The sequence below is a fragment of the Miscanthus floridulus genome, chromosome 18 (genome assembly GCF_019320115.1).
Source record: "Miscanthus floridulus cultivar M001 chromosome 18, ASM1932011v1, whole genome shotgun sequence".
In the NCBI taxonomy this organism is placed as follows: Eukaryota; Viridiplantae; Streptophyta; class Magnoliopsida; order Poales; family Poaceae; genus Miscanthus; species Miscanthus floridulus.
Window position 1 is genome coordinate 71,984,919 of NC_089597.1, and position 19,452 is coordinate 72,004,370.

Genomic DNA, 19,452 nt, shown 5'->3' on the forward strand with positions numbered 1-19,452 from the left:
ATGATCGACTACTTCACCCAAGAAGTGGCACAAGCACTCCAATAGCTCGGTCGCCTACCCCAAGAGTGGTACGATCAACTACTTCGCCCAGAAAGGGACACAAGCACTCCAACAACTCGGTCGCCTACCCCAAGAGTGGCATGATCAACTACGTTGCCCAAGGAGGGGCACAAACACTCCAACAACTTGATCGTCTACCCCAAGAGCGGTACAATCGACTACTTCGACCAAAGAGCAGCACAAACACTCCAAACAACTCGGTCGCTGACCCAAAGAGCGAAACAAGCTATGGCAAAGCAAAAAAAAAAACCACAAGGAAAGATAGGGCGAAACTTGTCCATATTATTCAAAGACATCTAAGAAGAAAAGAAAGACAGGACGAAGCCTACTCACATCTTAAAAATTTAGAGACAAAGTATATTACAAGGGCATCAAAAGAAGTGTCTTGAAAACTTAGCCATTACAGAAGCTTCAGTATTTTGCTCAAAAGGAGCATCAGGGGCAACAACCCGGACATACGAAACCACATTGTTGATGCACCGGTAAAAGCCACCCTTCACAAAATCATAAAACCAGGAAAAAAACACCGGTAATCCCTGCTCGGCAAAGACCTAAAGGAACAAGAAGAAATTCCCAGAACTCCACCATGAAGTACTCAGAGGCTTATCAATCTCAAGATCACCGATCCTAAGTCTTTTTAGTACTAGCAAGAACATGAAGTCTGACAAAACAACAATTTATACCGAGTTGTTTGCATGAGAGCCAGACAAAGCACTCGAAAACAATTTGTCAGGACAACGATCTACAAATACCGAGTTGTTTGCACGAGAGCCAGACAAAGCACTCGAAGACAGTCTCTCAAGACGACATTCTACACATAACGAGTTGTTTACATGGCGCAAACGAAAGCCAGACAAAGCACTCCACCTATCAAAGAGTCATTTCACGACAAATGGAAACAACTCGTCTACTCAAAGCTACGGATACATACCACGAAGCAACTGCTCGGAAGAAATCCTGATCACTCACACAATTCATCTGACAAATAAGTAAAGCAGAGACATCCACATAGAGAAACAAAAGAAGCCACATCTAAGAAAAGGAAAAGAGAAATTTGGGAAACAAAGTTTATGATGATCATAGAAGAACACGACTACTACATACATCAAATCACCAAGATAAATCTACGACCAGACAATCTGCCCTTCGATATCCTTTACGCCAACATCAAAGCGAGGGCTAATGACAACGCATCTAGCCATCATCAGTGCCTCGCCAGAGACCCGCTACCCACAGATTCGACATCATCGTCATCTTCGACAGCAAGGGTGCCCCAGTCAACTTCGTCTTTGGCGGCGAGCGCCTCCCAATCAACCTCATCTTCACTGTCACTACTAAGGACGATCAAATCCTCCCTTGTCGAAGTAGTGTCAGCAGCAGAGAGGGGGACAAGAGTGACCACAAGAGCAGCCGAGGGATCCTCCTTCTTCTATAGAGGGACAACCGGCGCTGATGTCCCAACAAGGGGAGCCTTCCCCACCACTGGAGGGGCTGGCAATGAAGGCAACGACGAAGACCTTCCGCTCAACGACTCCGCCATGGCCATCCTCGGAGAGTGAACAAGCGAAGAACGTGACACCTTATGGACACTCTGCCTATGGATGAACTTCTTCTTTGTCATTGTGGCTATGGCAAAACAATTGAGGAGTGGCCAGTTAAATTGAGACCAAATTGCCATCCCAGGTAGTTCAACAGCCTCCTCGAGATAAGGATGGAGTTAAAACTTTCTTCATAAAAGGTTAAGTGCAGAGTTAATTCCTTCATCAAAACCAATATGGTGATTCGGCTTCTACCGTTAACCATGCGACGATCCATTTACTGACACAGCTAAAATGATGGAAGACACAAATCTACACAATGGTACAATCCAACGGGCAGATTTCAGACTTATCCATCTAGCACCATGGTAGAGTTTTCAGATTACTACAAGAACAACCCGTCAACCTTGAAGAAACAAAGGGCCACCTCGCAAGGAACAAAAGAACCCGGTTATTAAAGAAAAAACTCAGGAGCCTCATGAATAACCAGGATTATAGCAGAAAAATAAATGACAACTCTGAAGACAAGATTCTTTCCATTACAAATGGCTTCAAAAATAGAAGATTACACATCTTACAAGACCCAATGAACTCAGCACTATGACAAGCAAGGTAGCAAAAAGGAGCCCAGACACAGCTAGGCTCTAGAACGACTACGTGCTCCAATTTGCTACTCGGTAGAACAAACCGCGCTTAGCTACACTATTTTCTTCAAAGGACGGACGTAGTGCATCTAAGGCGGAAATCAGCAGCACAGCGGGACAACATAGACCAGGGGAAGTCGGCAGGCATCTGTCTACCCAAGCCCGACATGATGCTAGATCAGGTGTTGATCTGCACCAAACAGTCTCAAGACAGACGGCGAGGATCAACCCAGAACTACCGGATGAAGGAACGAAGCCCACATCACAAGACTTCCTCCAACTACCACCACGTACTTCCAAGTACAATGCCGCTATAGGATTAGTCTACCTCTAATCCCTATCACAAGACTTCCTCCAGTTACAACAAAATGTACAAGAACTACAAAATACGCCCGGGGGCTGCTCTACTTCACACACTATCATATTCATAACTACAGAGACTTCAGAACAGGCAACAAAAGGCTCGATGAATCAAAACAGCACTCCAGAAGGGCATTTATAGGCAAAAGAAGCGGTGCACATGGACTAGGAGCACCAACAGAAGAAATCTAACAAAGGACACAATGAAAAGATAGAATTCAATGAAAGAGGACTCTGGCGTGAAAGAATGGCACTCAAGGACAAGCATATCTAAGAGAATATTCCACAAGCAACAATAGAACCCGTGAAGACATGCATTGAATTCTCCAACAACTAGAATGACAATAGCAATAAGTAACCGAACAAACAACTCAGAGACGTATGAAGGATCACATACAAAATTACAATGTCAAAGGATTACAGTCAAAAAAGAACTCGGACAGAGAAAAATTATACATCTCATTGATCGAAGACAAATACAAAGGTTATAGACGGCCAAATAGGACCGGATAAACTCAGACATAAGATAGAGGCAAGATTCTTAAATATTGCAACAAGGAACCCAATGGTGGCAGTAGCGGTAGCCCAGACACAGAAGAACAGATAGAGCAGCATGTTCATTACCAAGCAAGCATAAGCCCGGGGGCTGCTCAACCTCACACACCAGCATATCTACGAATGAAGAAAGAATTGAAGAAGAAATTTCCTACTCAAGGAAGAACCACAACCAACAAAGAAGATATTTATAGCAAACCAGAGGTAAACAAGGCTAAAGATCACAAGAAAGAAAGAGGAAAAGAACAAAAGAGCAAAGCAACAAAGGTGAATAGTACCCAAAAGCAAGATTCCTGACAAAAAGTAAAAGAAGACGCTCACTCATGGCTATACAAGACCCATTCATGACCAGCAAAAGACAAAGATCAAAGGAGTACAAATTGAGACCCTTCTTTCGGCTTCTTTTCAACAGAAAAGAACCCGGAGAAGGCTCAGGGGCTGCAAGTACCTACCACAAAAAAATATATTTTCAAATTTTTTGACCCTCCAGCTTTTTGTACCAAAAAACAGAAGGCTCGGGGGCTACACTCAATGAGTGCAATTTTTGCAAAATTGCACTCACTGCACTCAAAGGAAAAAGAACCCGGAGGACATCAAGCAAAAGTGCACATCAGCCAAAAGAAGAATAAAAAAAGACCATCTCAAGATTTCACTTCAAGAAGGACCCAGATCAAGACTACAACAACTCGGCCCTTGAAGCTCAATCATGAAATGCTCGGGGGCTTGTCGATGGGGAACCCTATGGGCCCCCATGGACCATACTGCAGGGAGGTAGACCTTGGTAACAAGGCCTACAGCCCAATCGCCAAGAAGAACATGGAGCAAAGCAACGTGCAAAACCGAAACTCCAACACAAACTATACAAGGAAAGGCGCCCGAAGCGTAGCTTAGGACTCTGACCTTGTATCCGAATAGGACACAAACAACGCCTCTCAGCGCCTGGACTATAAAGGGCTGGTGAGGGTACCCATTGTAAGAGGAGAACGCATACCCGATACTCAAAGCAATACAACGCAAACAGGCTAACGCCAAAACTGGACATAAGGTTATTACTCGACCAAGTCGAGGGCCTGAACCAGTATAAATCGTGAGTCTCTTTGCATAACCGCCAAATTCCGCTATTCGCCGAAGCCCGAACAACTGTCCTAGGTACCCCCGTGGTAGGCTATCGGTGGTAAAACATCGATAATCGTGTTCGGCATTTTGGAGAAATCGTGCGGTGATTTGGAGAAATCGTTTTTGGCGCTTTGGAGAAATCATGTTCGGTGTTTTGGAGAAATCGTGATCGGCGTATTTACGGCGATTACGTACTGGAGTTCGTTATGAAGTAGCATACAGCTCGACGACCACAAGTGGTTGTTAATCCATAATAGAGACAAAATAGAGACAAGTTATAGAGACAAAATAGAGACAAGTTATGGAGACCAAAGTACATTATTGAATAAAAAATTTGTAGAGTATATATCTGTAGTGTTTCAAGGATAGAAACGTATAAGGTGCTCGATGTGCCATGAGTTGGGAACATCGACTCCATCTAAGTCATTTAGGTGATTAGAACCTGGTCGAGTAACCTCTTTGATGATATAAGGCCCTTCCTAGGGGGAAGAGAGCTTGTGCAAACCATTAGTCTTTTGTTTTTTCCGTAGAATGAGATCACCAACAGCAAACGAATGACCTTTGATGTTTCGGTTGTAGTACCTCCGCAAGTCTTCCAGATATTTAGCTGTATGGACACAGGTGATTAGTCACTCTTCCTCGGCTCTCTCAATGTCCTCAGACCAAACAACCTCGGCCTACTCTTCATCATAGTTTTCCACTCTAGGTGCTCAGAAAGTAACATCCATTGGTAGTATGGCTTCTGAGCCATACACCAAAAAGTATGGAGTCATGCTGGTGTTGCGACTAGCTTGAGTACGCAGTCCCTAGACTATAGCTGGGAGTTCCTTGAGTCATCTGCCCGGGTGCTTTTCTTCTTTTTGATACAGTCATTTTTAGGGCATCAAGGATCATACCATTCGCCCGTTCGACTTGACCGTTGGCTCTTGGATGGGCAACAGAAACATATTTGACAGAGATGCAACGGTCTTCACAGAAGTCCTAGAATTGATGTCCAGTAAACGTAGTTCTGAGATCGGTGACGATGCTGTTTGGTAGACCAAATCTGTGGATGATATCCTCAAAGAACTCAACTGCCTTTTTTGCAGTAGCCGAGATGAGCGGTTTATATTCAATCCACTTGGAGAACTTGTCAATGGCAACATACACGTATCGGAAACCACCTGGTGCTGGCGTAAAAGGCCCGATCATGTCTAGTCCCCAGCATGCAAAGGGCTAGGAAGCTGGGATGGTTTGTAGCTCTTGCGCCGGTACGTGTACTTGCTTAGTGAAGAATTGGCATCCTTTACAACGTCGGACTAGATCTTCTGCATTAGTGATGGCTGTGGGCCAATAAAAACCTGCTCGAAAAGCCTTGCCTACCAACATTCTCAAGGCCGCATGGTTGCCGCAGGAACCAGAGTGAATTTCAAGAAGCAGCTTCGCTCCCTCCTCTAGGGTGATGCATTTCTGCAGTATCCCTTCCTTGACACTTTTCCTCATCAAGCTGCCATCCACCAGCACGTAAAGCTTGCTCCTCCGAACTAGGTGTTCAGTCTCAAACTTGTCTGCAGGTACCTCGACGCTGGTGAGGTACTTGATGAATTGTTCCCTCTAATCGGCGACCGGTGAAGGTACCACAAGTACCAACTGCTCGGTAGGGGGAACTTCTTCAACTTCCTTATCTTCTTTGATGGATGGCGCCAGGAGATCTTGAATAAAAACCCCCGGCGGGATCACGGCGCGAGAAGAACCGAGCTTGGATAAGTGATCGGCGTGTTGATTTTGGTCACGTACCACGTGGTGATATTCGATACCATAGAATTTTCCTTCAAGCTTTCTGATTTCAATGCAGTAAGCATCCATCTTCTCACTAGAATAGGACCAGTCTTTGTTGAGCTGGTTGATAACCAATGCGGAGTCCCTGTACACCATTAGGCGTTTGACGCCGAGCTCGACGGCTATACGAAGACCATGGAGACATGCTTCGTATTCTGTGGTGTTATTAGAGACCAAGAAGTATATCTGAAGAACATAACATAGCTTATCCTTGGTTGGCGTAATGAACAGAATGCCCACACCAGCACCGTTGATGTTAAGGGCGCCATCAAAGTACATCACCCAGTGCTCAGGGCAAGCAGCGGCGATGTGCTCTTGGATCTCGGTCCATTCAACGACGAAGTTAGCGAGCACCTGTGACTTAATGGTAGGTCTGCTTTTGAATTTAATGGAATAGGTGCTGAGATCAATAGCCCATTTAATGATATGGTCATTGGCTTCTTTATTGCGAAGAATGTCCCCCAAGGGAAACTCAGTGACCACGGTGATCTTGTAGTATTCAAAGTAATGTCGGAGCTTGCACGACGTAATCAGAATTGCATATAAAAACTTTTGTACCTGAGGATAACGAGTTTTTGGCTCATTAAGTACTTCACTCATAAAGTAGACCGAACGTTGCACCTTGTAAGCGTGCCTGGCTTCCTCGTGTTTGACGACGATAGCTTTGCTCACGACACGAGAAGTGGCGGTGATGTATATTAGCAGAGCCTCATCTGGCCTTGGTGCCATCATGATCGGTGGCTTTGTTAAGAACAACTTGAGCTGCTCAAAAGCTGAGTCAGCCTCCTCCAACTAGGAAAAGTGCTCGGAGGCCTTGAGGAGCTTGAAGAAAGGTAATCCTTTTTCGCCGAGGCATGATATGAAGTGGCTTAAAGCAACCATGCAACTTGTAAGCTTTTGTATATCCTTGACACACGTTGGCTGTTTCATATTGGTGATGGCGGAGACCTTGTCAGGATTAGGCTCGATGCCTCGAGCACTGATGATGTAGCCCAACAGTATACCGGATGGAACTCCAAAGATGCACTTTGAAGGGTTCAGCTTCCATCAGTACTTGTTCAGATTGGCGAAGGTTTCTTCGAGGTCGGCGATAAGGTTGTCGGTTGTCTTGGTTTTGACGACCATGTCATTGACGTAGGCTTCAACATTGCAACCGATCTGCTGGTCGAGGCACATCTGAATGGCCCTTTGATAGGTAGCCCCAGCGTTCTTGAGTCCAAAGGACATAGTTTTGTAGCAGTATGCACCGAAAGGTGTAATGAATGATGTCTTTATCTGGTCTTCTTCCTTGAGGGAGATCTGATGATAGCCAGAGTAACAGTCAAGGAAAGAGAGTAGTTCGCAGCCGGCGGTAGAGTCTACAACCTCGTCTATCCGATGCAAGCCGAAGGGGTCTTTAGGGCAGTGTTTGTTAAGATCGGTATAATCAACGCACATTCTCCATTCTTTATTCTTTTTTTGAACAAGAATAGGGTTTGCTAACCAATCTGGATGATACACTTCTTTTATAAACCCGATAGCTAAGAGCCATTTTATTTCTACCCTAATAGCCTCCTTCTTATCTGGCGTGAATCGGCGAAGTTTCTGCTTGATCGGTTTGGCGGTCGGTGAGACATTCAAGGAGTGCTCGATCTTCTCCCGTGGTACCCCCGGCATGTCTGTAGGTTTCTAAGCAAACACATCGGTGTTGGCACATAGAAAGGAGATGAGCGTGCTTTCCTATTTGGGGTCAAGGTGAGCCCCAATCTTCACGGTCTTGGAGGCATCATTGAGGCTGAGGCTGACCTCCTTGATTTCCTTGGACTTGGCGAAGGCGCAGGGAAGCTCTAGCTCTGGAATCTCCATGTCGTCGGTGGGTACTATCTTGGCTTCAGAGACCACACTAGCCATCTGGATGGAGAGGTCAGTGGCTTCAGCAAGAGCGAGACTCTCTATCTCGTAGGCGTAGGCAACAGAAAGGTTGGCCCGCAGAGCCAGGACTCCTACAGGCAAAGGCATCTTCAACACCAGATACACATAGTGCGGCACGGCCATGAATTTGGCCAGAGCTGGCCGACCAAGTATGGTGTGGTAGGCGGTGTTAAAGTCGGTGATGTAGAAGTTGATATGCTCGATGCGGTAGTTGCTTGCTGTGCCGAACTATACTGGTAGGGTGATCTCTCCAAGTGGCCTAGATGCCCTTCCAGGTACCACACCCCAGAAGGAGGAGTCCGAGGGTGTGAGATCTAATATCGCGAGGCCCAACTCCCTTAGGGCTTCGGCAAAGAATAGGTTCAAAGCACTGCCACCATCAACAAGGACTTTTTTTAATAGCACCTTCTGGACAGTTGCATCGAGGACGAGGGGGAAATGCCCTATATATGGTATGTCTGCCCACTGGTCAGCCCTACTAAAGGTGATGGGGATCTCGGACGATGGGCGATAGCTAGGGTCAGCGGTAGTTTCTTCTAAAGCGACGACAAGCACTCGCCGAGCGGCAAGCTTCCATTCCCTTCGACTCTCAGTGGAGGTGAGGCCCCCAAAGATGGTGGCGACCACCTTATCATGGTCCTAAAAGGCGTTGTTGTTGTTCCTAGGCGGTCGGCGACCTCCTGTTCCATTGTTGGCGTCGTCATCGAGCCTCTTGTCCTAGAACTCCCTGGCTAGACCAATGTGGTCCTTCATCTTGTGTTTGGCGTTCTTGTGAAGAGGGCATGGGCCATCGAGTATCTTTTGGTACTGCTCGTTGTAGTTACACTTGGCGCGAGGTTGATTAACGGCGGCGAAGATGTGTTCTGGCCAGCGACGGTGATTTTGGCCAAGCCTATGTCCTCCTGTTCGATCACGGCCGCTATCGCGATGATAGCTACGGTCGTTGGGACGACGGTCATTGTGACGTCGGTCATCGGGGCAATCATTGTATCGGTGATGTGGTCGCTGAGTGCCTGCATCCTCATTGAAGTGCACCTCGGCTTCCTCTGCATCGGCGTACTGGTTGGCGGTAGTTATCATTTCACCAATACCGGTCAATGGCTTACGGTTGAATTTGGAGCGAAGCTCGTGATGGTGGAGTCCTCGGATAAAGGCGGTGATGACTTCAGCTTCCGTGATGTTGGGGATAGAGTTCCTCATCTCAGAGAAACACCAGATGTAGCTATAGAGGAGCTCGGATGGCATCTGGTTGATGCGGCTAAGATCATGCTTCGTGCCGGGTCGAGTACACGTGGCCATATAGTTGTCGATGAAGACTTTCTTCAATTCTTCCCATGAGCCGATGGAGTCTAGCGCAAGGCTAGTGAACTAGCTCATGGCGGGTGGCATGAGCATGATGGGGAGATAATTTGCCATAATGCTGGTGTCTCCTCATGCGGCACAGACGACAGTGGCATAAGCCTACAGCCACTGAGTTGGGTTCATTCTTCCTTCATAGGGCTTGACCCCAGTGATCTTAAAACCACAGGGCCATCAAAGCGTTTAGAGTGCCCTTGTGAAAGCCGGAGGCCCCTCAAGATTGTTGACACCGTAATCTACGGTGTTGTGGTCGGGGATAGGCTCGAGGGCTGAGTTCGGGTTGTCGTACTCCCTTTCGTAATCCTAGCGGTGACATACTTCATCTTCGTGGTGACCAAAGCGACGGTGCTCGATACACCATCGCGCATCCCAGAGGTTGCTAAGATGTACTCTAGCATCCTGTTTGACCTCCTGGTCATGTTGGCGATGGTGTTCGGCGCGATGCCCCCCGGGTCCCCCTTAGAGAGGAATGACTGGTCGGCAAAATAGCTTTGACTTGGGCAGCGATTGGACCTCGACGCAGCTGATCAGTGAATCGTGCTCATAGAGCACGAAGGTCTCTAATCCTTGCGGATCTCATTGACCTGATAGTGAGCCGCTTTAAGCATGGCGACGATCTTGGCGAGCTCGGGTGTTTGAGGGAAATGAGCAAGCTCGTTGGCGGCTACTACCAAATTGGCGCTTGGAGTCTTGAAGACGTCATGGCTGTCGACGCGGAGAAATTCCTCATCGAGGTCACGGTAGAGTGGGAGCGGTCTTCCTTGAGAGTCAAGCCGATTACTTCGAGCAGCCTCGGCCCTTGCGATGGCTACCTCGTTTTCTTGCTGCTACGTGCGATTGACATTTTGGTTCTCCCGAGCAACGTGCTCCTCCTTGGTTTCGCTGTTCTGAGGAGGGCTGTCAATGCTGACGTTGAAGATTGCACCACCCCAGAAGGGTGGGAGGAGAAATTGATCGGAGAAGGTTTCGGTGAGGGTCTCCGTAGAGCCCTGAGACTCAGAGCCTGGAGTTTCTTCTGGGATGGTCTAGAGGTGTGCCCCAGGGCTCCGGCCTAAGTGTAGCATGTTGACAGCCGGCTGGAGCTGGACGGTGATCTGGTCAGCGAGTTTGCCCCTTAGGGCGTGCTGGTAAGCGACGGTAGTGTTGGAGAATCCGAAGGGTAGGGCCATAGCCCTTGTAGTTTCCCGAGCACCCTTCAATAGATCTGGATCGGAGGGTGGTCGGTGCTGAACCAGAGTGTCCAGTGCCGATTCGGCGATGGAGAGACAATCGACGAGCTTCAGTTTGACCCGATCGATGGATTCGATCAGATCGTCATTGTTGATCGGCCTCCTCTGGTAGCGAGGAAGCGGACGACGAGTTGTTGCCGAAAGAAATCTCAGAATCACCTCCGAGATCGGATCTGCAGTTGCAGGTGCAGGGGTGGCCAGCGCAGAACCGATCTGCTCTGGCTCGAGGAGCTCTCCGACTCCATCAGTGTTGATGACCCATGAGATAGATCCGACCGTGAAGATCTAGCTAGGCTATGGAAGGGACAAAGAGCCTACGGAAAAAGCCATCTTGTTCGACAAGGAAATAGCACACACACACCCCTACCTGGCGTGCCAACTGTCGACAGAATATCGTCGGCAGTCCTCTGAGGGGTATCCCACAAAGGTAGATTGATTGGTAGAGGAGCGCGATATCAAGAACAAGAAGGCAACAGAGACACATGAGTTAGACAGATTCAGGCCATCAGTATGACGTAATACCCTACTCCTGTGGTCTGTTGGTTTGTATTAGCTATCGTATGATATGCCGTGATTTTAGAGGGGGTCCCTGCCCGCCTTATATAGTCCAGGAGGCAGGGTTACAAGTCGGTTAGATCTAAGAGATAACCGGAAAGTAATAACTAATTACAGGAATCTTGGGATCATACATATCCTAACAGATCTCATATTATCTTTAGGATATCTTCCTGATGTCTTATGGAAGGCACCGAGCAGAGTCATGCCTTGCAAGGCTTCTTCTTGTGGGCTGGGCCACCCCTAGGGGCGCAGCCTATGTGGTCTGCCATGGGTATCCAGGGTCGTACACCCCACAATGTGTTTATATTTAATATAAACCGTCCAACCAGTTAGTGTGTAGCTGAGTCTCCAGCCCTAGCTAGCCTATTAACCATAACGCGGAGAGCGGAGCCCATGTGCGTGTAGGAAGAGCAGGGCGTCGCTAAGGAGCCACTGCCGACCACTCCTAATGCAGAGGGCAGACGCTCGTACATGTGTAGGAAGAAGCCGGAGGCAGGGCCATCTCTGGGAACATCTGAGCATCAATATGACTGTTCAGGGATTTGCCTTAGGCTTAGCTGTATGTTATCTTTAAGATAGTATACATGAAAGAAAATCATTTGGAGAACAAACATGGAGAAAACAGCTCGAAGAAACATCATGGAGATATATGAAGGTTGGGGAATATTTAGAAAAATATTAAAGCGTGACTTAGCTTTAGACAGAACGTCTGGTCAGCGTCGACGAAATTGCCCGACCCTCGAGCTTTCTGGCCTATCGTCGTGGTGGCAGTCATAGTTGTTACAACATCGTTCTTTGCGGCGATCATCATTGTGATGTGGCAGGTGGTCGGAGCAAGTAGTCCGGGTGGCTCGCTTAGCGGCTCACTTGGTGGCTCACTTAGTGGCTCGTTCATTGGCTCGGATGGCTTGCTTAGCGGCTCGTTTGTTGGTTCGGGCGGCTTGCTTAGTGGCTCATTCGTCGGCTTGGGCGGCTCGCTTGATGGTTTGGCTCAGGAGGCTCACTTGATGGTTCGACCAGCTCGCTTAGTGAGTAGCTAAGCGTGTCGTGTCATCAAAGCCTCCCGTCATCATAAGGTGTCTATGATCAGGTTTGCATGTCCGTATACCTAGACTGATCGATGTCTGTCTTTCCTGGCTTCTTGTTATGTTCTAGGTCCAAATCAATACGGCGATGGTTATCACTGATTAGGCCTGTGGCCTGACGATGAATTCCAGCGCCACGATGCAAGCACTGCTCAACGCTGCCGCCACGTGGACCCATGGACCGGGTGCCAACACCGGAATGTTGTGTCGATGTGGGACTCCTAGGTCATCGGGTTGTCGCGGATGGCGTTAGCGAAGAGACACAGCATGTAGGTCAACCGTGATGACGACAAGTCGAGGATGTGAGATGATGATGATTGCTGCTGCGGTAACCATGAAAACGCATGTAGATGCATAGAGATATACACATGCAGTATAAAACCCAACTGGAAAAAAGAGATCAGACTTAGCTTTTAATGTTGCAGCTCAGCGTATTGATCTTGCATCTTCCATACGCGTGCATGCATGCAGACATGCAAGTTTGATTATTTTAGCTTACATGGTCGATTGACTCCGTTGAGGCTTTGATGGTCGACACGTAGATGGATTTCTTCTGGCTTTGCATCTAGAGGTCGGAGTCGAACTTGATGGAGCGAATACAAAGAGGCTCATGAGCATAGGTCAGAGTCGAACTTGGCTCCATGCGGGCCTGAGCCAACATGTGATGCACCTGGCTTCATCTTCAACTTCGAGGACAGCAAACTGACTAGATCAGCAGAAAATAGTAGATGCCCTTGGCAACAATGGCGCGAAGGATAGAGATTCAATCTCATGCCTATTTCAGATGCTGAGTTGCCCCTAGATGATGTTGATCTTGAGATACGCCATCTGGATCGCCATGGATCAACACACATATGTGGTAGAATTGTTCGAAATAACACGTTTTTGGAGACACTCATCTTCCACTAGACACTAAGTACCCTGAAAGTTAGCTACATCGGACAGTTCCATCGAGCACACCCCATAGAAGAACTCGAATCAATCCATGTTTACTTCCAGAATCCAATAATGAGTACGAGCTTACAATACTTAGTCCATTTCATACAACAAGAGTTCTTAGAAATTATTTATTACAATACTAGGGTTCAGAGTGCGATAATTAAACAGTGAAATAAAAATAAACATCTAGCGGAAACGATACAAGGATCCATCTGTGCCCACTAGAAGAATCCTCCATACAAGAGCTACTCCTCAAATTGCACCTGCAATTGGGTAAAATAAACCCTGAGTATACAATGTACTCGCAAGACTTACCCGACTAGTGAGAATAGTTTCCCGACTCCAAGATGTATGATAGGCAATATGGGTTTGCTGTTTTCTTTTTGTTTGTGAAAAGCATTACTAGAAGTATGTCCTTAAGATCAAGTTTAATTAACAATTATGATTACTTCATTAGCTAACCATTCTAGGTAAGCACATATTCTACTTTCAAGCAAGGGTTGACCAATCGGAACTAATTTATCATCTTTCATATTCTAGTTCTTATTACGGTGCTAGACCATAGCCAAGTCATACCGTCTCATGGAAACAGCGATTCATGAACCAATGTATCCCAATAGGGTACCCCAAAACACACGCCCCATTTGTACCCCAAGCACAAACAAGACCAACCCATTCCACTCCTATCACGGGGTCCATGTCTCCGTCCAAACTTGGACTCCAAGCCCCCACACTTGAGACCCGGTCTCAATATGGTGCTTAGACCTCCACCTTTTCCTGCTTCTAATCAATCGATCCGAAAAGAGCCGGAACCCACGACAAGAGTGTAACGAGCCTTCCCGCTCCCATAAGCAAGTATGTGCTTAGGATAATAAGTCTGTGACCTGACTACCATCCACAACAACGGACGGTCCTCAATTGACACAGACAGGGAAAATAGTGTAACCAAGCTAAGCCCCATCGCCGCGGGACACAACTCGTTACACCCACCAATACCCATACCATATCCATGTCCAATCTTCATTTTCCTTTCATCATTTTTATCATGAGAGTAATTATAATAATCACATATTGTGAGTAACAGCAGGTTACTCACGCTATCAAAAACCTAAGCATAGCAACTACTCGAACCTGCACTAGTAAGACTCATAGTGTTGGGTTCATAAACCCGGAGTCTCTAATGGGCCTGCTTCCCAGCAAAAGCTCGCCCCCAGCAAACGACATTACAGACGACACGCAACTCCTAGGCCAGCCTAAATATCTAACGATAGACCGAAAGAGTGATCCAGTCTCCGACCAAAAGGCCTCCAACTTCGACTGGCTTCTTTGGACTGAAGGCCTAGCCAAGGAGGGGATGACGCTTGCTTCTGACTCTGACCCGCTTCTCCAACTGGAAGGCCTGGCCAAGGAGGGGACAACGATCACTTTCGACTCTGACCTGCTTCTCCAACCAAAAGGCCTGGCCAAGGAGGGGACGATGCTCGCTTCCAACTCCGATCGCTTCTCTGACCAAAAGTACACCGAACCTCTACTTACAACTCTTTTTCCGACCAGCACGGTCGGAGCTGACTAGGAACGACCGAACGGGGATGCCCGCTCAGTGAGGACCTAAGAAATCAGACGAAGCAGATAAGGTGAGATGTTCAAGTCAACCACAATACCGAGAACCATACCCTACACACCTGTAGGATAGTACTGATAGGCCATACCAGAAGGGTGCTTTACGACCTTTTAGACATGTTAGAACACAAAAGTGTTGTAGGCGCCGATATTTGTCCTACAGTATGGTAGGCGCCGACATTTGCCATACCAAAAGAACACAATGGAGCCTACCACATGCATCTAGGCGTCAACAGTATTGTGGGCGCCAACAAAACATCTTGTACCCAATGGTGTGGGCAACAAGACTAGGAAACACAAACACACACACTCTCTCCCTCTTAACTTATAAGGCCATCCCCTTCATCTATAAAATGGGATGCGCTCTCTCCTAAAAAACGACAAACAAACGAACAACATACGGTTCATTCCGACTCTCACTCTGCTAGCTTTAGACATTCGGAGCACTCGAACAGCTTCACAGCTCTAGAACTCTAAAGCTACACAGAGCACATGTTCCAATACTTAGTGCACGTAGGAGCTCCCATCACTCTTGGCCCTTCGGTCTAGAGTCTGACTGGACCTCTAACACCCCCCATCTTACTCCAACTCATTTGTAACCCCACAACAAACTTTGAGCACCTAGGCTCATGAATAAAGTCACCGACCGACTCAAACTGGACGTTGGGCACGTTGCCTAAACCAGTATAAACCCTATGTCATTGAGTGCTAGGTCACATCCGATCACAACGTACGACAAAATGACAAATATTTACTTGTTGGTCACTTTTTACACTGACAGTTGGCACCGTCCGTGGGGAAGACACCATACGTTCACGCTTTTGGTCATCAGATGGCCCATCTTTCCGCCATCTCTGTCACGGCGGGCTCAAGCGATATGACTCGTTTTGGCTCGCTGGAGTTTCCCACACTCCCACCTATTGGGATATGGGTTCCTCCCATCTTCGAGCCGTCCCAGACCTTCCTCTTCATAAGCCTAGACTTCGTCACCGACTGGCTCGGTGTGCTTCGCCTTCGCGAGGAGGCACTTGTCCCGACGCCCATCGGAGGAGGAGCGCCCTCCGTTGGCTTCGGGCCATGCAACGACCTCAATGACGAGGTGCCTGGGCTCCCTCTGAACCCACGCTGGGCTCAAACCCCACTGTGAGTAACGTACATATCATTCTTTACTCGCTATTTAATATTTTTCGCCGACTCTCCGGAGGGACTCCATTGTCCCCACCGCGGTCGCCGTGCAACTGGTTCCCCTATGGCCTTGTGTCCCCCTGTGGACGTGTACGTGCAGGGGCTTCAAAAGATGCTGATGCCGCCCCCTCTCACATCCAAATTCGTGGGGATGGCCTCTTTCCACGATCTCATGGATAACGAGGTTGAAAGCGACGACTCCAGCATCGGTGACATCGTGGCACCTAGCCACCCTCTGTCTTGGGAGTGCGCTATGGTGGACGCTCCAAGACAGCCGCCAGTGGTAGCAGAGTCCCTACAGACTCACACCCCTCCGTACCCTCATGTGGAGGCCCTCGCGCATGCGCAAGAGCACAGCGAGGAGCTATGACAAAGGTGGCAGAGCCGGCCACCACCTATGCCGACACACTCGGCGCAGCACAATGTGCCCCGCGCGTGTAACCTAGCGAGCGGCACCCGGGGTCGTGCCCATCAGATCCAGCGCAACATCATGGATGAGGGGAACGATCCCCCACAGTTCGATCAGGCTGGCCAGAACATCACCGCTGCGGCAATGCTTCTATGTGGCCTTCTAGAGTTTGACAACCCCCAGGAGCAGGCGATCCACCGGAACCTCCAGGCGCTGGTGGAAACCACCGCCGTTCAACAGGCGGAGAGCTCCACATCATGACACCGACTCACGACCTCTCTCCCTACCGGGGAATAGGGCACACTAGTCAAACCGCTCCATCCGCTCACCACTATAGTCGCCGGGCATGGAACAGGAGGACGCAACTGCACCATGGCCTAACCCCGTGCCCGCTCCACACCGACTGCCTATGCATGAATGGCAAAGTCCAGGTCCGGGTGGTGTGTCGCCACCGAGGTCAGCACCCCTGACATCCCATAGAACATCCCGTCAGAGATGAGTGCCCAAACCTTGTTCGAGACCTCCGCCAACTGGATAGCGGGCATGCTAGTGCTCGGCGCTGATCTGAACACCTCCAAAATAACGACCTAGGCGACGTTGCGGATCTAGTCGAGCTCCCCCTCAAGAGCATGCCACTCTTCAAGGGACTTGGCTAGCTCCTCCACGCTCCAACCAATCGCCGGCTTGGCCATCTCTAGCTCTCGCTCTAGAAATCCAAGTTTTTCGCCTAGTTCTAGAAAAAGCACGACAAGTTCAGAAGCAGGGGAAAGGAAAAACCAAGACATCAACCACAAGCAGAATAGGAACATACCGAGGTAGGTGTTCTCGAGGATGGAGAGTCCTTTCTCCTACTAGGTCACTTCCTCGAGTAGCCGAGCGTTCGACTCCTCCATCCCAAGCACCCACCACCGGAGCACGAGCACTTCCCGATCGACCTCCGACTGGGCCATCCACTCCATCTCTAGAGTGTCCAAGGACTTTTGGAGCATTGCCTCAGTCTCCGCCTAGTGGACATTCACCGCATTGAGTCCCCGCTCGGCAGCAGTCACTCGTTCCATCGCGAGCAGTTTCACCGCCCGTGCTCCCGTCACCTCGGCCGCCTAGTCTTGGGACTCACAGCAGGCGAACTCTAGCTGACGCTTGAACTCGGTGACTCACCACAACATCGTGGCTTCCCACTCCATCTGACCATGTTCCTCCCAGAGGAAATGGGACTTACGGATCGACGTCGCCTCCAACTCCTGTAAAGAAAGAAGCAAGCATACTGAAACAACCAGCGAAAGACCAAGGAGTTAAGGACAAACACTAAAAACATAGAAGGCTTACCTTAGCAACGCGCAGCAGGTTGACTGAGACCGCCTGATGGACGGGCTCAACTCACTCCAAGGCCTCCTTGAGCTTCGCCTTGGTTTGGGTGAGGTCGGACTCCATCGACAGCCCCCTCTCCTGTAGGAAGTGCTAGAGCGCCACCTCCTCCCCATCGCATAGGATGAACCAAGACTTCCTCGGGTCACCGAGGCAGGGACACACCAGCTCACGGGTCGCCCCCAACTCACTGGAAGGCCCAGCCGATGACCGGACCATCGCAACTACTATGACGGCGGGATGGCCAGCGGCTCCACCCTAGTGTCTACCTTGCTGGGGGAGGGGACCTCCACTACCTTAACCCCATTGCCTTCCGACGGATGTTCTACCTCTGGCCTGGCCACGTCACCTCCCGACACCTCTAGCTCTAACCAGGAGGGCAAACCGTGCGTCCCTCCACCGGACGAGGTAGGGAGCCTAGTCTCCCTCTTCTCTTCCACTGTGACTATTGGGGAAGGGGTCATGAGGGTCACCTCTGACCCAACCTCCACTGTTGCCATGAGGATCGCTGTCATCACCGCCGCTGCCGTGCTTGCAACCGGCTGGGAGGGCGCAACCCCTAGAAGGGAAGGTTGCACCACCGCCAGCCTATTTTCCCCACTGCTCGTCGCAACTCACGACAGGCTGGGTCTCCACTCCTCCCGTATGAGAGGCTGGGTGATGCTCAATCCCATTAGTCCTTGGCCGCTGTCAAATAAGTACAGGTCAGTCACGCTAAAAAACTCAACTATGAGATCAAAAGTAACATAGGTGCATACCTAGATGAAAGGGGCAGGGCCTTGAAGCCTCGACCCACTGGCAACGAGACTGCTAGACGAGGACCGCGCACGGGCCACGAACCCTATGGATCAGTTCAGGGTCATTCTTAGGATTGTCGGAGCAATTGACGGGGCATCTCCCCGTTGCGGCTCGCGCACACGCGCCGACCCCAAAGATGTAGGGGTATGGGCACGCTCCTCCAATAGACTGGCGCCCCTGCCATGCTTGGAGCAGGGGGGCAAAGCCAGCGATGCCTCTAAAGGGCCTAGCGACCGCGCCCGCTTCACCTCTCGCTCGTCGGTGGTGTCCGAGCTTGCGGTGCGCTTCCTTGACGTGGGAACGTCGCCGCACCTCTCCATATCCCGCCCATCGCTGACGAACGTGGCCATAGGCACATGATGCTCCACTAAGGTCGCAATGACGCCCCTATCTCTATCATCCTCGAAGGTGCTCGCGTCACCCCCCATCTCCGTGGGCTCCTCTGACTCGAGCTCCGCCTCCACATCGCTCTAGTTTTCACCAGCCCGCACCCACCGAGCGATCTCCTTCTCCTTCTTGTGCCTCCTTTGAGCCTTCTTAGCTCTCTTCTTCCTCTTAGCGTTCATCATGTCCTTTAGAGTGGCTTGCCGAGCTACACCCTCTACCCCCTTAGAAGATGCAGCTGGAATTTATAACCATCGAGTCCCTACGAAACGGATGACTCAAAGTCAAAATACAAAAGAGCAAAAGGGAAAAAGACACAGAATAAGGAGAGGGGAGCGTACCAGAGTGGACAGCTTCATGGCGTGAAGGGGTCCGGGCTTTCCTTTGAGGGACTCTTGGGCCCTCAGTTGCAGCACCCGGTCGAGCTAACTCCAGACCTCGTCCTTCGCCAACTCCTCCGACGACACATGGTCTAGATCTGTTAGGCCCAAGTAGTTCCACATCGGCCGCCTCCTCTCC

The 19,452-nt window shown here is 49.4% G+C and overlaps 1 protein-coding gene across 1 annotated transcript; it reads right to left on the reverse strand.

Annotated features, from left to right (window-relative positions):
- Nucleotides 1–7,810: 7,810 nt before the first annotated feature.
- Nucleotides 7,811–8,125, reverse strand: LOC136524009 (uncharacterized). Its single transcript, XM_066517501.1, has one exon. It carries the CDS (start codon nt 8,123–8,125, stop codon nt 7,811–7,813), a length of 315 nt encoding a protein of 104 aa, XP_066373598.1.
- Nucleotides 8,126–19,452: the final 11,327 nt, after the last annotated feature.

Excerpts from the sequence above, each read along its gene's own strand:
- LOC136524009 (XM_066517501.1), bottom strand. The coding sequence starts at position 8,125 with ATGGCCGTGCCGCACTATGTGTATCTGGTGTTGAAGATGCCTTTGCCT.